Source organism: Cygnus olor, chromosome 1 (assembly GCF_009769625.2).
Source record: "Cygnus olor isolate bCygOlo1 chromosome 1, bCygOlo1.pri.v2, whole genome shotgun sequence".
Taxonomy (NCBI): domain Eukaryota; kingdom Metazoa; phylum Chordata; class Aves; order Anseriformes; family Anatidae; genus Cygnus; species Cygnus olor.
The window spans coordinates 144,264,449-144,283,644 of record NC_049169.1 but is presented as its reverse complement, the minus strand read 5'-3'; the positions used below and the strand labels follow the sequence as shown (position 1 = coordinate 144,283,644).

Sequence of the window (19,196 nt, the reverse complement as noted above, 5' to 3'; positions counted from 1 at the left end):
GAAGACTGGCATCACATAGGAAAATACGATAATTCTGAAATAATCCATAGTTCTAAAATATATAAAACAACACTGATTCAAAAGCTCTAAGCAAGCAATATGGAAGATTATAATGTGTTTAGTCTGGCAGATTACTGAAAACCAGAGCAGACAGTCTTTCCTTACATCATCTTTACATTGCTTGAAGTCGTTTTAGAAATTTAGTTTATAGTCAAGGGATTTTGGCTTGGTTTGTTATGGCTCGTCTGGGTTAGAGCAGCTCACAGCACCCCAGCATCAGGCCATGGAAAAGGGACAAGGGACAAGGTGGAACTGCTCTGGCCGCAGTGCTGGGATGCTCCACCGTGACTCAGGCATAGGTCAACACCAGGGAAAAAATACTCAAATAGCAACCTTGGCTGCTTCTCAAAGACCATAACATGACAGTGTGCTAGCTGCAAAATAGCAGAGGAATTAGCAGCTTCACTGGGATCGTGTCCACATCTGCAACAGCCGGGACAACTGCGGTACAATTCATTAAGGCTTTAGTACCAGAAAAAGGCTCGTTCAATTTTTCCTTTGCAAGCATTTTCTTACTTATGCCTGGACTACCAGAACTACGCCTTTCAGGATCACCTCTCTGCCCCGATATCATCTGATAGCAGAAAGCAAATAAACGGCAGTGGTTTAGTTTCACACAATCGTAACACAGCTGACGAACAGACTGACCCTAACATCTATGTGGAAGCTTATTAAGACGTTATTTTACATGTACGTGCACACAGGCACACATTTTGATACAGAAAAGAAATCTGCTGCATCTGTAAGCGCGGAGCACTCAGTCCTGTGCAAGATGCCAAGCTTTTCCCCCCAAGGGGTTAACACCTCTTGGCTCCCACCAGGTTCAACAAGAATCAAACCCTTTCCTTGCACAGCACTGCTTACACCTATCACATGGTTCAAAAAGGAAAATGTGCTTTATCTATTTCTTACGCTGTGCCACGGAAGAACCCTACGCAAGGTCACATCTGACCAGTTATTATTAGCTGGCTTTTTTTTCCTCGCTGGAGCTGTCTGCAGAAGAGGACAACAGTGACTGCTATCAAAATATTTGCTGTCCTCACAGTGAAACAATGACTGGGCAGATTTCACAGAGGAGGTCAGACCGGGGAATGGTCTATTTCATATGCAAGAGACAAGCACACTGAAAAAGTGCAGTGATTATGCTACAAAATGTGGTTAAGTATAAAGTTAGCCACACTAAGTTGGTGGGGGAAGAAAGTCACTTAAGCCATCCTCTTTATTAATTTAAATGAGCGGTAATCATAATAAAAACTGTGATCCTTCGTCATCACCTCAACAGTTTGAGTACTAAGGACGTTATGCTGCGAAGTTACTTGATGTTAAGTGCTGTCAGAGACAAAATGCAAGCAAAAACATGAAACAAACTTTGAAAGCTAATGAAAGCATAAAGTTTTCCTCCTCGATATGCAAAAGCACTTGTATGCTTTGATTTGAAACACATGTTGTGTGAAAACAGCGATGCACGCAACAGTTCTGCATTAGTGAAATGGTCTATACGTTTGCCCCAAACAAGCAACAGCCTAAAATCTGAGACTACTTGGCAAACGCCAACCCAGTTTCAACTGCTGATAAAAATTTCTGACGCAATTACAGATTAAGTTCACAGCAACAGCTCAAATTTTCGCCGATGATTACAACTGGCACCGTATCAAACACAGAGCAGCGGCAGAGGCTGCGTTAGAGAACAGCTCCTGCAGCCTGCCCAGAGCTCAGACGGTAAAAGCCCTGGGTACCGTATGCCAACGGCATCACCGCGGTCACGCCCCGAAGGTGAACAGAGCCAACTTACAATCTTGCATAAAAGTCACAAAACTCTTTGTAGAGTTTTATGTCACTGTGCCTACGCTGCAGTTTTGACACTGGTTTCTCGCCTTCGTTTCCCGCAGAGTTGTGGCCATCGCGAGCGACCTCGTGGGCGATCTCTTCGTCCTCCGGGATCGCGTAGGAGTGAGCTCTGCGCTGGAAGTCCATGTCTCTCTAATTGCTTTCACGGGCGTGTATATTCTGTGCTTAGACTGCAAAGGAGCTGGAGGCAAAGGCGGCTAAAGAATATGCTGGGCTTCCCCTTGTTCCCAAACGAAGCGATTGACTTTCACAGCTCCGTGTCACTGAGCCAGACCTACCCAGCGCCCTGCCAGAGCTTCAAGTTAAAAGCTGGGCTGCGGAGGAGCACATTCCAGCGCCAGGCTGTCATGCAGCCTGGATGCTGGAAAGGGGCTTCGCTGCTGGCTGATGATAGAAGAAATCTTTTCGGGCCTGGGAGAGCCGTTTTACGAGCAACCTATGTGAGCAAACATGTTCCCCGGCAAACGTGTCCGCAGCTCCTGTCTGCTGAGGGGTGGATTCCAACAACACTTTATCATAGGCAAAACAGCAAGGTAAAGCACAAGGAGGAGACTGCTGTCATTAGGTAAATATTGTTTTAATACCACGGCATAGTAATTACACTGCAAAAATGGCCTTTAATGCTCCACTTCCATCTTCTAAGTCGTATGTGCTGAATATATCTCTAGGCATCTTTCTTCTTGTCAGCACTTCAGCGAAGGCGTAGATACAGGGGGACAGTTTGTTTTCTGTTTTGCCTCGCAGGCCATTAGCTGAACTGCCAAGTGCATTATAATGGGCAACTGATGAAGGAGTTAAAATGGAGCTTGGTTTTCAGTGCTGGGTTTAGAGCAATTACCCAATGCAAGAATGCTCCATAGAGTTGAACACCGAAAGTAATTTATAGTGGTCGTTAGGGAACGGAGAGAGCAAGACTGGGAAAAAAAGAAGAAATCATAAAAATTCATCATTCCTTAACCACAGAATGCCCTACTAATGTGGCAATCATTTTATGGTTGCACTCTCTTCAAAAACCTATGGTGTGCCGCTTACTAGGGGAGGCACCGGCAGCCACGGGCCTGCACTCCCGCAATGCTTGGGGCAGGCAGCTTCCAGGAACGTGTAACGCCAAGCCAAAATGAAAAGGGGTTTTGGGAAGCGGTCCTGGGTAACTACCTCTTGCGTGGAACTGACTCAACCTCATTAGCAATCTGTTAGACAACAAAGCCACAAGCACTTTGTGCTGGTGACACACAGTATCTTGGCAGCCAAGGAATTTGCCGGTCTGAGAGGGAGCAGAGAAAGCGGAGGAGGGCAGGAAGAAGACCAGAGGGAACACGCAGAGAAATGAGAAATAGATGACAAAGGACATGACAGAAATCCCAGTCAAGGCTACTGCTTGTTCATATGCCTTCAGCATCTAAATAAAAATCATCCTCGAGCCTCTCGCAGAGGGTCTGTGTTATGACCACATTGCACCACACCTCTCAGCACTGGCTGAGGTGGCCGATAAGCACCCAGCAGAGGACAAGTCCGAGACCCCTCAGGGCTCACACATCGCCATCTTCCCATCACCTAGCCAACACAACACCACAATTCTTCCGCTGAAAAGCAAACAGGCCAGATTTTGGGAATGGGTTTGGTCAGGTGTCTTCCTTTTCACTCCTCTTGGTAGCCCCCCACGTGCCACAGGACATGGCGGCAGGTGGGGCTGAGACGGCGTGGCCCAGCGTATTCACCTGCCTGTGGGTCTGACTGCCCGTCTTGTACCAGAGCCACCGGCAGCCACAGGCTGTAACAGGCCGAGGAGGCTGCGCCCTCACCAGTTGCAGGGCTTGGCCGGAGCTCAAGCCCTGTTTTTGTCTGCTCCAGGTGGAGCAATAAGATGTCCATCCAAAAAGCCTGATTTCACCGCCCTAGCTTTTTCCAAGGGGCAGCCCCGTGAGGCACGGCGACTCCATACATGCAGTAAGCAGAAGCAGCCTTGTTCTCCAGGCCTCTGGCCACTGCTGCCAGCAGAGTTATTCCCGACTCATTTCCCATTAGGGAAGAAAGGAGCGTGACAGGAGTTTAAAAAGGGCCTTCCTGCTACTGAAACAAAACACATCTTCTACGGGGATGGTCTGGTAATCCACAAATGCAGAGCAGCTGGCCATCTTTCTCTTCTTTCTGTCGTTTTGCTGGACTTGCTGCCAAGATCTGAACCAGGCTGTTAAAAACACTTTGTATTTTCACTAGGAGATCTTAAGTCTCCCCAGGGTGCAGCAGGGGAGAAAAGGTAGGCAGGAAGGAAGATGACAGAGCGGCTCCTCCTGGCACACGGGGATCTGCTCAGCAGCCAAAGGTGACTGCTGGGGAGGTGACAAAGGAAACGGCACAGGGAGAGGAGGGGAAGCGTCCTGCTGCTGTCGTGAAAACCAGCAGCAAAACAAACGCGCTGCTTTATTGTCTCAGAGGGAAAACTGCCTCCTGTCTCCCTCCAGGAAAAACTGAACTGCTTTCTCCGGAGAGCCTTCCAGCCTGGCTGCCCACCCCGGTGGCAGCCCACGGGGACTCTTACCGAGACGGCTCGGTGGCTGGCGAGCCCTGCCGAGCGCCTCGCTTCATTCCCCAAATAGATGAGCCGAGCGGTCACAGCTCCAAACAAGGTGCTTGGCAAAGGCAGCTGCCGCTTGGCAGCCTGCCCCCGCGCCCCCGAAATAACGCTGCCCGCCCAGTGCAAACCTGCTGCATCACCGCCGGTTTCGGAGGCCACGCACCCCACTGGGATGTGCGGGGGATTCATGAACAATCACGGTGCAGCCCTCCCCTTCCCACAGAGGTAGGGATGATTTCATGTTCGTTGTACTTAACAGGGATGGCACGCAGCGATCCTCGCACGCAAAACACGGAACAACTAGAGTGGGAGCTCTGCTGCGAAATAGGCGTGAACCTGGAGCGCCTTGTGCTGATTTCTGCACCAACCTTTTGAAGTGCTAATTGGTTTTTCGTGTCTTTTTTTTCACTGAAATTGAAAACACTCTTGGGTTCTGGTTGCTGCGATCACTCATCTCTTAAGCAACAAAATACCTTCTGCGTTAAACTGGTCTCTTAAGGCAACTGGAAGGAAGATATAAATCTTTTCCGTAATAAAGATGTACGTTGTAGGTGCGATTTTCATGTGTGCTCAGCACTACCCTGATTCTGCTGAAAAGGATGGAAAACCATCTCGAAACCACTGCAATAAAAAAAAACAGGTGAATTCCGAGTGCTCCTAAAAGTTTCAACCTTTAGCTTTAGCCATAAGAAATATGATTAAGCTTCTGCGGTGGGAGTTTAAGCAGGGCAAACAAAAAGACAACTCTGGCTGTTTCAGATACTTCAATATAAACGTATTCTAGTATAAACATGTCCAAAAAATGCTTTGGTCTCTGCAAGCAGCGAAGGTTCACATTCCATCACTTCATAAGGAAATGAATACGACTGCAATAAACAGGTACGCAGCACCTTCCCACACAACAGTTTTCATTGGTCAGAGGAGCACAGTGAAAAATCAGTCTCTAGCAGGATTCACAGAAACCTAGTGTGATAGTTAGCTCTAGGACTTTTCTGTTGTACGCAATATTAAAAAAATATATCGTATTTTCTTCCTGCTAATTGCAAACGTTACCAAATGAAGCCATGTTTTGCGTCAAACAAGAGATGACTTCTTGTGTGTACAGATACTTGATCCTCTTTAAAAAGGCCATCTCTTCCTCCCCCACTACTATTTTTGCAGCCTACACAGACATGAAAATCAAAACAGAAAGGCACAGCGGCACACAGGAAAAGCTCACCAGTGCTCTAGTATACCTGCGTTACATGAGATACGGCATCCCATCAGTTATTCTTTAAAAACCTCTCCCTGTGTGGTTAGCTGTATGTGTACTTCCCCATGCTAAATGTACTGTATTCAAACTCTTCCAACTCAATCCATTTTAAAGCCTTTAAAGATGTAATTACACTAATGCATTTCATATAACATCATTTCTATTCCCGTGCCTAATTTAAGACCAATAAAAAAGGTCAGCTACTCAGTGCTAGGGACTGCACATCCAACGTCTCGAAGAGACTCCCTCTAGAAAAAAAATCTTTTTGAGAACAATGAGACAAAATCAGGCCCATGAAGCTCAAAGGCGTCTTTCTGTTTGGATATAGCACAGTGAACTTCACCACACCAATTTCATTCAGTCCTAAAATTTGAAAGCATTCGGGCAGGAATAAAATTTATACCTGTGGGAATCCAAACACTGGAAAGTCAAGTGAAGAAGAGAATAGATTGTGGTCAGGCAATTGCAAGCAAATTACAACTAAGTGTATGTGTGCTCCTCATCCATTGCTTAAGGAACAAATTTAAAACCCAAACACATAAAAATGTATGAGGTTGATTTTTGCATCTTCTGACATTTGAAATCCTAGGAAAATGCTTCACTGCCGTACGTCTCTCCAGAATACCCGTTTGCTAGCTCCAATACTCAGTTCATGTCATCTCTCACTGTAATTCACCAGAAATGCTTTCCTGAACGTAAAGGCAAGTGTCAGCCTCCCCTAGCTGGAACCGACGTTTTTACAAGGCGAGCCCTCTGACCTGAACAGTTCGCCCAGGAGCTATAATTAATACCTTGACTAAACATAACACCCAGGCTACCAGGAAAGACGTCCAGAACGTCCACGAAGCTCCTTATAGGGCTGAGATAACTGTCAACAGCAGGCTTTCTGGCTCTAAACAACGCTCTTATTATAGCAGCGTCTCCACTGGAAACACCGTGCCGAGGAGTGACCTTCAGCCAAGCTGCCGAGGGGCAGCCCTCACTTCTCTCCCAAGTCCTCTTCAATGCTGCTGCCAACCTGCACCTTCAGCAGCGTAGCCTCTCTGGACATTTTTCACCTTCATTAAGTTTGTTTTTCCAGAACTCAGGCTTCCAGTGATGACGTTTTTCACGGCCCGAATTAAACAATTTGTTTGGGGTAGAAGGTAGCATGTGGTAAAGGAAACATCTTTTCAGCTGCTGCTCTTTTAATTCTCTCATATACAAATTAAACCGTAATTGTGCGTCATTCTGGGGTTTGGTTTCCCATTTTTTTTCTTCACATGCTCACTGCAGCATCACCTGGCTTTAAAACCAGCAGAAGGGAAGGCAGCTGAGCCATCTGCAGTTATTACAGCAAAAATTAAACACCGCCACTAATATTCAACAGCTGAAAGAGAATAACCAGAAGTGATTTTCACTCCTAAGAGTCGAGCGTGACTCATATATTGACAAATAAAGCTAATGCAGAATAACAGCACCTTTAGACTCCATTACTACGGCCATAAAATTTTGGGTAATACAGAGGGAGGATCTTCGTCTTGTAGCAGCCATTTCAAGGAAGGAAGCACAAAGAATTCCAGTACCAGTTACTGAAAAGCATTACTTGGCAAGCATTTTCCATACCAAAGGCTATGGTAAGCTTTTTTTTTTCTTTTAAAGTTTTCACCCCCACAGTTTTCACCCCAATAGCTGTCCAATCCTAAGTGAGTAAAGCAGGAGTGAATGAATCCAACACATGCATATGAGGCCACAAGCAAGCTTGTGAGGAAAGATGGAAAAATTCACACTTGCAACAGAATATTGCCGGGAGTATCTGAGGGAGCGGAGCTGGGGATCGCCCAGGTTATTTGGAAGTGAAGGGAAGGGTGAGCGAAGGCAGAGCTTTCTGCTTTGGATCAGATGGGCTCGAGCCCTGCCAAACCTCCCTCCTGTTGTTACATGACACTGAGTGTGTGGGTATAATGTGAGGATTAGCTAAAGAAAGGAATGTAGTTTAGAAGTAAGCAACTGCTTGTACACTTCGGGCAAAATTCACTACCCACAGCCTGGTCGCTCTTGGAGCTATCCCAAGGCTGCAGTGCTGGCATGTGCTTTGGGAAAAGAAGAAAATAGGTAAGGAACAGCTTTTAAAATATATCAGAAATACAGTGTACGCTTCAGTCTTTGAAATCAGCAAGGAGGAACGTACAAAACAATGTAATGAAAAGCCAAATATCAATCCAGACGAAGAGCTTGCAATGCAAACTTTCCATACGGAACAAGAACTAGACCAGCCAGGGCAGTTTTGAGTCATAACTCTGAGTGGGTAACATTTTTCTAATAGCTGCATAGGAACAGAGTTCAACAGGAATACTGAGCTTGGCATCAAGAACTTTATGCGCTATGAAGAGCGTGGCATGCATGGATTCTACATGCTGGAAGAGACGTTTTCACCTTCATCCATTCATTCCCTGCTGGAAGAGCTTGAATCTTTTGGATCTTTCATGTAAAAAGGCACAGCTGACAAATGCTGTCAGGTATCACTGGCTTTGTGCCAATATGTTACCTACTTTTTATTTTGATGAGGCTGATGGCTAATAGCTTTCACTTAATTTTCTTCTAGCTCTATTCTGGCCGTTAGAACAGACTGAAAAAGCAGAAAAGCTACAGGGAAATGCCATGAAAGTCATAAAACAAGTCCCTCTTGTTTGGAAAAAAGCTCCACTCAGATTAATCACGAAGCTTCATCTTGTTGATACATAAAGATGCATCCCAGGATGCCTTACAATCTTCTGGCACACCTGAGCAGTGCCATCCAAAAACACTGCACACGGGGCGTTATATATGAAACCATCACTTCGGAATGCCACCAAGAACTACCTAAAACCCTCTAAAAGGCCTGCCTGCTCTTTCTGCCCCTGTCAGAGGCAACATGCTTGGCAAGCTGGAGCTGCTCCCGTGCCCAGAGAGCAAAAGGCGCACGGGTCTCCGGAGGTCACCGTGCCTGCTAGCGTTGCGTTTCGTGGAGCAGCAGGGAGACCACAGGAGGAGAGAAACAGGAGGGCAACCTGGTCTTGCACCCTGTAAACTTGTTCTCCCCGATGCCTGCACGTTGGCAATTTGTAGCAAGTGGTGGCATTCACGCGGGATTTAGCTTTCTCTCCTCTGCAGAAATATTTCCATGCGTAAATTCAGCCCAGCGTGACAGACTGCATTCAAAGGAGAACTTAATTAGAACGAGGAATAACGAGCAATCGCATTACGTTTTCTGTAAAGAACACCTTTGATAAGATGTTATCAAAACACGTGAAATCAAAAGCAAAAATCAATCCACAACTTCTATTTACCCAACCGATGCTGCCAGAGCAACAAAAATACTAATTGCTGTAATCATCGAAGCTTAACCAATTCATTGAAATCACAGATTATGACAATGAGGCAAGCGTAAGAGGAACACCAGTAATGGCTCGGTTTTCCGTCATGCAGGCAGTTACCTCCGGTCATTTGGAGTCACAGGAGGCGATAGTCAGAGCGAGCAAGTCAAATTGCTCTGGAGTTATTATGCAATCTCAAAGACAAGGGGTGAGCGAGAAGGCAAGAAAAAAAAAAAAGGTGTGTTCGTTGTGAGCTATTTTAACCCCTAAAGCAATGAAAAGTACAGCACAAACGAAAGGCGAGGCCTCCAGTCATTTGGATATCTCAAACTAGGGTGCAACACAAATTCTAAGTATCGGAGTATTAAAATATAAGCATGAAGCATATTTTTGCTGGCTGGAAGTTACTATAATTAATAATGTTAATAACTGAATGCTACATTTACATGGACAAATCCTCTCTTCAATTAGAGCACCTAGCAGATGAGCCAAAGTGTTTTTTAATTGGGAGTTACAAAGCGTCTGATTCAAATAAATATTTCGAGGTCCCAACTCTTTATTACTCCAGCAGAGTTTCTAACCACAACAGTGATGAACTGTACTTTTTTTTTGTGGCTGAACATTTATTTTCAAGCTCTTGCTGATTTAATAAATTGGTTTCTTTTTTTTTTTTTTTTTTTTTAACCAATATATTGAAAATTCCTGCTGGACTTGCTGATACTGGCACCACGAGGAAGCAGAACATCTACCTACAGAAAGAGGTTAAGTAAACGTTATCGTTTGTGATGCTATTAAGAAATGCTGCCAGTGGAAATCAACTCTAAGGTTGCTTCCAGTTACAGAGCTTTTCTTTCCACCTTCCCCAGTGCCATGAGGGGTCCGAAAGCCCAGTGGGGTTCCTGGCTCCAGAAACTGGAGGAGACCCATGGCGTTGCACAGCTCCTAAACGCGGCACCTCAAAAGGCAAGGCAGGCGCTCAGCCCTACCGCACTGCCGTTGTTTTGTTGTTGTTTTTTCATGTATTTCTTCTTATACTCACCTACGAGCTTTGCTGCGCAGAGCCTATCCCCCCAAGGCTCAGTGGGCCGTAGGAATGTGCTTATGTCTCCTGTTTCATCTGCGAGGGAGTCTTTGTGCCTGAAATTTTGGGGCACATCCACATGCCTTCCAGCCCGGAGCCGGTGTGCGCAGGCAGGCGGGAGCCTGAATGGACCCAGCAGAAGACTGCCTGCACCTACCCACGCAGACGTACCCATCAGCTTCGGCAGCAGAGCACAAAAGGGCCAAAAGGGTTTCTGCTAACGTAGAAAACATCCGCGGTGCTTTCTGCACAGGAGAACGGAGCAGTGAACTGCCTGGGTAACTGACAGCCACCGCATGAACCTTGCCCGTGATCATTTGTTGCAAATGCTGAGTTTACTTTTTGGTTAAAAAAATAAATAAATGTAAGAGAGAGACCAATCTCTTCAAAAGTCATTTACATTTTAAATTGCATTTGAATGTATATGAACTTGAAAAGAGAGGTATGGACAACTCTTTGATCAAATCCATTTTAAGTGTAGTTATTAGAAAGAGAATTGCCCCTGCTTTTCCCAATGCCTTGTACTGAGCTTGGAAATCAATATTATCAATTTTTCAGAGGAATTATCATAATTCTTACAAAGTGCATGAGAAGAGAAGGGAAAAGTGCAAAATCAGCGAGCATGCTGCCACTGCTAAGTGACTCCTAATGATTAATCATAAATGTTTGCTTACAATTTCCTTTGCATCCTGTTCACTGAGAAAAGTGAAAAAGAGTAGCTCAGCACAGAGTTAGTTTTCTTCCAAAACACCATTTCTAAAGACAGGGCAAGACAAGATTTATCAGTGATGTTTGCACCAGATCAATATCGCTGGAAAAGAACAAGTCTTTCCCTCTGTGCTGAAAACATAATAATAATAATAATAGCAATAATGAAGCAGCTGATTTCTCAGCTGGCATGCAGTTCGATGAGAGCCACCTGTGCTCCAGGCAGGGCAGTAATGGCGCTCAGTGCGCTTCCAGCTCTGTGCCCAGGGAACATCCTGGACAGCCACGGTTCGGGCACTGCTGAGCCTCCACCAGGCAGGGAATAGAGGATCCCTGCCCTAGTGGAGGTGTAAACCAAGCACTTTCTTGCACTGTGTACGTTCAAGGAAAAGGTGAGCTATCAGACCAGCTTCGACATGGGGTGGCCAGGCTCCAGCTCCCTATAAAGTTGGTAAAGCTGCCACGAGGAGGAGACATGCCCTCAGAGGGCAATTCCTCCATACAAGCTTTCTACAACAGGGGTGATGAGTGCGGGGGCTTGCTATTTATGGCTGTGGGTGACCTCAGTTTCCTCAATCGGATGTGCTGGTGCTCCCCAGCCCCCTCGTGTCCTCACCACTGCTGGTGGGACAGCTCAGCTGCTGGGTCACCACGCCGTCAAAGCAGCTGGGGCAGTGACTGGGTGGGAAGGAGCGAAACCATGCATTAAAGCGAGCTCTGCTGCTTGCGAATTAGGCCCTGTAGGTTGCCAGAGCTGTGCGAGATGAGTTCCTCTCAAGATGATCTGGCACCTACTTGCTAAAGCAGGACTCTGCTGGAGAGACTCCATGAGGTGTAAAAATGCGTTTATCAGCTTTTACTCTAAGCTGCAATCTGACAAACTAGGAAACTTAACGGCAAGAGCCAAACTGTATTGCTATGGTCCTTCCTGGAAAACTCTGAGGGGAACGTGCTTAGAGACTGACTCATCATAAACTGAGTAGCAGACCTGAAAGACAATGATGGGGGTCAAACCTTTGGCTGAAGCGACACGAATGGACGCAGATGCAGAAGCTGAAGATTGGCTTCCTGTTACGGAGCTCAGAATCCCACAGCACACGACCTATCACAAAGTTATGTCAACGTAAGACATTAGTTTTATACCGCATAGGATCCAGAGCTGCAATTACAACTGTACTTGCAGCATGGAGAGGCTGTCCGAGACACCCAGCACCCAGAGCGAAGGGGTGCGAAGTGCTGCCCACCGGGTCAATTGGCACTGCTCCTGCTCACCTGCACCCAGCTCCCAAAACACAGACACCGAAGATGATGCAAAAGGCAGAAAAGGAAGGAGGGAGAAATCCCATACTGGGCTGAGACGTAAAAGGCTGTAAAGAGAAAACCAGCAGACATCATGTATGACTTCAGCAGACGGTGATTTTAACTACTATTTTTTTAATACAGAAATTCTCAGAGGATGCCCTAAGAAGATGAGCACAACTAAAGCACATTCTGACCCAATATTAGAAAAACAGGATAGTTTAACCGGGGAAAGAAGCTTAGGGTGAACTGCTCCTCAGGGGGCTGATGTTACGTAGCACATTTGGATTCATGTGCACCTTCCAGGACATAAAAAAAGAAGCTAGAACAAAGAGCTGGGGAGAGAAACTACAGGAGGGCAGGCAAAGCCAGGGAGGATGGCAAGCTGTATTCAGCAGACATGAAAGAAACCTCTTGTCTTTCTTGCGGACTCTAGATACTCCGAAAGTATGTGCTAAGGACAGGCATCTAAGTGTCACTGGGTGGGGGGGCACACATGAAAAAAGCCAGACGTTTCCAGTTTTAGAAAATTAAAGGATTTTTCCTCTCCACTCCGTTTGCTCCTTGCCCTGTTGTTATGTCAGTATTTTCTATTTACAATGCCTCATCCTTTTGTCGCGGAGAATGCAGCAGAAATCATAAAACAAGGCTGCCTGGCAACACAGGCTGAAATATAACAAAATGGGCTAGGAAGAAGCAAGGTCCAGTTTGACCATGTACCCGCTGAGCTGCCAGCAGTACCAGAGGAGCCCTGTCCTCCGCGGCACCGGCTGCCGCCGCGCTGGCAGCATCCTCCGGCCACGCTCTGCTCACCTCCTGCACCTCCTGCACCCGAGCTGGGTTGTAAGGGCCTCGATTTGGCATTTCCTCTGCTTGCATTTTATTTCGTAAGACTGATCCTTGTCTCGTATTTGTCTTAAACAGGAAGAAGCTCAGGAAAGGATCAAAACACCCAGATTTATGCCGGTGTAAGGCAACCTCCCCCTGCCCATGAAGGGCCCCATTCCCACCTTGGCCATGCACACAGCAGGCGGCTGTAGGCAAGAGAAACACCAGGGCTTATTTTCATATGTAAGCTTTAAAAAGCAGCTTTCGCTTCCGTAACTAGAGTCTTCCTCATAGCTAGTTTTGCATAAAGGAAACTAAGCACAAATAGTCAAGAGTCTCTGCGCATCTTTCTTTAGCACGGATGAGTATTGTTCAGTCTATGATCATACGAACAAGATACTATTAATGCTAGTGAAAGTCCATCTAAGCAATCAACTCAGAATTAATATTCTAAATAGATGCCAAGTACACATATCACAGCCACAAGATACCACACTCCTAGAAATGACTCAATATTTCTGGTATATTGTGGCAAATAATCTCAATAGGCTACCATAATATATTTTGCCACAATAATTTTTAAGGAAGGTGCTTAGCAAATCCCCCAAACCTGACTACCTGTCCTTCTGGAACTGCTAATTGGGGTAATGAGAGTGCAGTACCAAAACCCATATAAGTTACAAACCCTTCCAATGTGATGCATGAGTATCAACAACGAAAAATAATCTATAAATAAACCCAAAGAAAAGGCATTAGGGGATAGGAAGTGCTTCCTCTCCAACGATGCTTTTGTTAGCATTTACACAAGAATCCTTTTCCGGGGAGCCTGAAGTGGTAGCAGACGGCTTTTGCGGGGGGGGGGGGGGGGGGGGTGGAATTAAAAAGAAAATCAACCTCACATTTTCACTTGCTCACGTTATATACAACCCCTCACCCTTTCTGCTCCGAGCAGAGGCTTTGTGAAAATTCCCCGCGCTGGTTCACGAGGCGGGTAGCACCGTGCGATAAGCCCAGCCAACGACCGACCGAGCGGCTTTCCGATTTTCTGTTGCCCTTCCTGCCCCGAGGTCAGGCCCAGGCCGCCTTCTTCACCTCCACAACCAAGGACCCCAACCTCCCCAAGCCCTGGGGAGCTGCCCAACCCCTCTGTTCTCCCCAGCATGGTGCCAAAATGGGCTTCACACCACACCGGGCCAGGCCGTGAGGTGACAACTTCTGGCTCCCTCCTGCCAGCCGACGCCATCCCGCAGCCGCCCGCCCCGTGCCCGGACAGGAGGCACTCCATCACCAGGACCCTGCGTGTCCCCTCTCGTCCCTCCTGTGCCTTTTCCCCGAGTGCTTCGGGGCTGTTTCTCAGCACATGTGCAGAGCAGCGCTGGCATTTTGCTCTCTGGAAGCCCCGACGCCGTCGCCAGCTGGCTCTGCCCATGGGCCCACACTCACCTCAGCTTCTCCTCCTGCCAGGCGGGCTGCCCCACGCTATCCGGACGATCCCGTCTCCTCCTGTACAGACCCGACTGTGACAGCTCTTTCAGCTGCAAGGCCGTCATATTCCTCTACCTGGAGGTTTGTTGCTTTTTCTTCCTTTTGGTGGTGGCGGTAAGGGTGGGGGGTTGGCTTCGGGTTGGATTCCCCCCCTTCCAGATGTCGCTGCCAAGATGCCCGGAGAGAAGAGGCTCGGCGCCTGCACACCTGCGCCCGCCGGAGCCGTGAACCTCCGCAGGCAGGCAGCCGCCGCTCGGCTTCCTGTTCCTCATAGGTACACACCCTCCTGCAGGGCACCACGTTTCCTTGATCACTTTATCACACCTCGGGGATGGCCGTGACAAGCTCACCGGGCGCCCCAAGGGGCTTTGCTTTGCTCCGACCCGGACAGGAGCGACTCCGGTGTGCGCCGTGCGAACGGCGCAGCCCTTCCAGACCTGGCTGGAATTAGCCAAAAAAGAAAATCCACCGGGCTGTAATGAGCTAAAAAGTCTTCCCCACTGTAATTTACGACACAAAGGAACTCATTAGTGCTATAAAAGTGCGGAGCTACTCAAGCATGCCAGCAAACCCCAGCACAGAGATTAATCCAGCAAAAACTGTGCGGCAAGGAAACTTCAGAAATCAGCACTAAAATACTCTTTTGGAAACACAGCAACACTGTGCTTGTCAGACAATAGCTTTTTTTTTCGTTTTTCTCCCCTACTCCTAGCTACCAGAACGTAACCGACAGCTATTTGTCACATTTTGCAGTGATGGAGCGTCCTGTGTCGCTTGCAAAGCAGGAATGAAAATGTTGAAGGTTTCCTGTGAGACAGGAAGGTGACTAGCAGAGATTTGCAAGCTGCGTGCCTCATCTCGGTTAGTAATAAAAGTCTTCATTTGACTGAGAAGGAGGTTTCAAAGAACCTTACTCCTATTTAAAAAAAAAAATCGAAGCTTCTTTGACTTTATTCTTGGCACATATAAACCCTGAATTCACCGTATTCACTTCTGTGATGAGTGTGGGGGAGGAGAAGGGTTGGGTTTTTCAAATCAACTCCCATTTAATAAAAGCAGAGAAACCTAACAATTCGCAATGAGTGTTTTGACCAGGACAGGAAACAAGATCTATATGGTGTGAATCTCATAGTTTATTGTTAAAGTGCTTATTTTGTAGCGGAATACACACAAGAAAGCATTACTGTAATTCATGTAACGGAGAAGTGCAAAGTGTGTACTAATGAGTATGTCACTTGTTATCAGTTTTGTCAAGATTACCAGACAGAACGCCAGCCCAGGAATTTTATATAATATTTTCAATGTCAGTCTGGAATGTCATCAAAATATAATATAAAACATCACACAATGGAAAAATAATAGAAATTACTCTGGAATCATATAACATGCCAAATAGATGATAGTTAGAGAGATCCCAAGTGATTTATATGATGTTAGAAGGCTGCACACATTGAAGTGTCAACAAGAGCTATATATCCATACTCTTGTCCTCAGAAAATGAGAAGGAACGGTCACAATATTTGCCTAAACACGCCGCATTCCAGTTTCGAACAAAGCACTTAAAATTACTTCTCAATGCACAATAGGATGAGCTTAAACATAATTAAATGACAGTTCCCTGCAGTCAGTCAGTGACTCAGTGAAAAGTTAATGCTGTTACAGGCGGATGTTCAGGACGGCGGATGACAGATGCCCGTGGCACAGCAACATTTACACGTTATCAACAGTTTTTACTGTGCTTTAAATACCAGTGTAGCAAAGATAGATCTTTGTCCAAACAATTTTAGATAATAACAACCTAAAAAGTGAAGACAGAGTAGGTTTTTGCTATGGAAGAGCTCTTCATAAACTAATAAAATTCAACTATTACCTAAATTTCTTCATAACATTTTATTGACTACAGTAGCAGTTTCTTCAGTGTACTTTCGTATTAATCATGATATGAGTCCATCAAAAATTAACAGAAAAATCTTCCCTGGCTTTGCTGCAAGTTGCATTAGTGTGAAGCAGTGTTAAAATTCGTGTTTATCTGCGTGGACAGCCACTGAGGCTGCATAGCCTACAGGACATCAGCTTTTACCAAAATGTGCTTTGAAACCTCACTTGCACCAAACTGATATTATTAAAATTTAAAATCTATACCAGCAGAGAGAGCATATATATTAAAGGAATACAAGAAGTCCAGGCACAAAACTGAATTGTTTGTTACAGAGCTGCTTGATATCAAATCCGCCTCAATCTAAAGGAGGGCAAGATTGTTATTTTTTAAAACAGATGTGGTAGGCAACTCCACAGCATGCATTTTTAACTGGCTTCTTCAGCAAGCCTCGACAGGGGTCTAAGCTGCTTTAGAAAAGACTTTCTTTTTGGAAGACTTGAAGATAAGCTACTAGCTGTCTGCAAGAAGAAATCCAAGCAGAATTCCTTTTCTGCCCCATGGGATCCTACACCAATTCTCACGAGAGACAAGATTTCAGATCTTAAATTACTCAACTGTTAAGTTCTGAATATCAAATACATGTTGTAAGGGTGGTTGTCAAAGAGGTGCTGGAGAATGCAAATGACTTTTCTCCAGTAACTTGCTGAAAGGTTTCCCGAAAGCGACTCAGACGGAGCTAGCTCTGCAGGAAGAATTTCCCAGGCGAGTGCCTCCTGCTCCCCCAGCCTTCTCTTACCTTCTAGCCTCTATCTCCTGTTTATAATTCAGTTTTAAGAGATTACATTCTTACATTCCTCCTGCATAGGATGGGGCTACTTGGATCTTTCACATTCCAGGAGAATTTTTGAGGACCAGCCAAGTTGCCACAGCTCCTCTTGTTACCAGCAACACACAGCCTCCTTTCATGTTCTGCACTTTGAAGATTCATCCTTCATTTCTGAGTGTATGCCTCTTCACTCATGCAACCGGCCTTCCTCCCTCCCCCAAAGAAAAAGTTCTGCTTATGTCGCTGCTGCAATCTGGTTGATAAGCACAATGCTGTCAATGTTTTGTTAGAGGAAAATATTCATCTGCGTCTAAGTACCAAAAGACAGAACCTAAACTGAAACTATACGCAAGTCCTTCATCCATCCCAAGCTATGAATGACTTTTTGTTATGTGTTACAAGGGTCACACTTGAGTTTTCACTTCAGTCCTACAAGGCATTTATCTTGATATGTCAAGCCTGAATTTCACTGATATCTCATGCCTGAAAAGTGTTTTGCAAGTGTTTTTGCTTGCAAGTGTTTTGAAACATCGCTCAAAATTCCAAGCAAGTGCTATTGCTTTGGGGACTGTGGGTATTCAGCAGAATTCTGCAAATTAAAAATCATTTAAGACAGACTATGACTCGTCACTTTTCACTATGTTCATAGGGACAATCTATGATGGTAAAACCCATATTGTGGATTTAGGAATAATAACAATTTTTTCAAACGTACTTCTAATTCAGTGCATTTCCTCGTGAATTCTCATTTGCAGAGAACACACGTTAACTACAGAGATTAGGAAAGGCAAGGTCTTAGCATTCTCATTTCACACAGAGAAGCCTTTATTAACGTTATTGATCTTCTTTTTTCCGCTCCAGTGGCACAGTCTTGTTTTTTTTTTTTTTTTTTTTAACTCTGAACAGACGACCCGACTTCAATTAAATTTAGTTTGAAGATTTTCGAAGTGATAGAAAAAGCTGTTTACAAGGCAGCACGAAAGGTCAAAAAAATAAATCCAAAGAGCATCAGGAGAAGGGCACACAGATGCCTGTAGAGCACCCACAGTTAAAAGGTGCCAGCAGTGGGGACAGGAGAAAGGGCACATTTTTCCACCTCTTATCATTTCTCCATCCCCATTGCTGGCCCAGCTTATCGCTGAGGTGAGTCTCTCAAAAGTAACATGTCCAGAGTGTTGGCTTTCAACTATTTCTCACTAGGTCTGGAAGAAAAACACTCTTTAAAGCCAAAATTAAAAAAAAATAAATTAAAAACTACTCTCCCTCCCATGCTTTTCCTTGGAGAGCCTTCCCACAGACAGAAGAGGCGGCTCTGCTCACGGTTTGCTGTCCATGGAGAGAACGGTGCCAGTGGCAAAGCCAGCATCAGGCCCCACTTTGCAGGTCAGCGGGAAGCATCCTGGCAGCAAGCGAAGGAAGATGGAGACAACTCTTCTGGTAGGTTTGTAGGAGGCAGCAAATTTTGTGATGCGCCAGCAGCAAGTGAGGTGTTGAATGACACCGGGGTGGTGAGCCTCAGGCGACAAAGAATGCCTTGGGTCACTGCTGGAGCAGATGAAGATAAAAGGAAAGGAGCAGAGAGAAATCAAGCCACAGATCTATGTACGTGAACCTTGAAAGGAAAATTTCAAAGCTTCACAGGAGCCTAAATGGTTGATTCAAGGAGCTAAATAATTAACTAATTACATGTTTCCTTCCTCGTGCCTAATGGGACTCCCACATCTGTTTTGATGTCTCTTGCCCTGCTCCACTTAGCAATCAATCAATCCCAAAGCATCCATATTTAATCTGTGGATGGCACTAGGAGCTGAGGTGCTTTACCACATACACTGCAAAGCACTGCTATGGATTTATGTCCAGTGATCAAGTGCTACTGCCACGATTTGCCAACAGCTGCTGGCTTACCTTAACCTCTTCTACGTCTGAGTAACATAAAGAACTACATGGTGATGTGCAAGCGTGGTGTAAGGGCAAGCGTGGGAAAAACCTTTTCTCCATCTGGATGCGAATCAAGTTCTTT

At 45.7% G+C, this 19,196-nt stretch overlaps 1 protein-coding gene across 13 annotated transcripts in view; it reads right to left on the bottom strand.

The window, feature by feature from the left end:
* Positions 1–19,196, bottom strand: part of LIMS1 (LIM zinc finger domain containing 1) — a 66,681-nt gene that overhangs the window by 17,842 nt on the left and 29,643 nt on the right. Inside the window, exon 1 of one of the 13 annotated variants that reach the window (XM_040552325.1) lies at positions 17,201–17,219. The exons of 9 other annotated variants lie outside the window; for them this stretch is intronic. Coding sequence is in view for 3 of the 4 variants with exons in the window: in XM_040551566.1 (XP_040407500.1) it covers positions 1,853–2,034 (182 nt within the window). In the remaining variant the exon portion in view is untranslated. Of the gene's footprint in view, positions 1–1,852; positions 5,107–14,429; positions 14,967–17,200; positions 17,220–19,196 lie in introns of those variants that run through there. 3 more of the 13 variants (XM_040551658.1, XM_040551566.1, XM_040552620.1) reach the window with 3 other exon arrangements.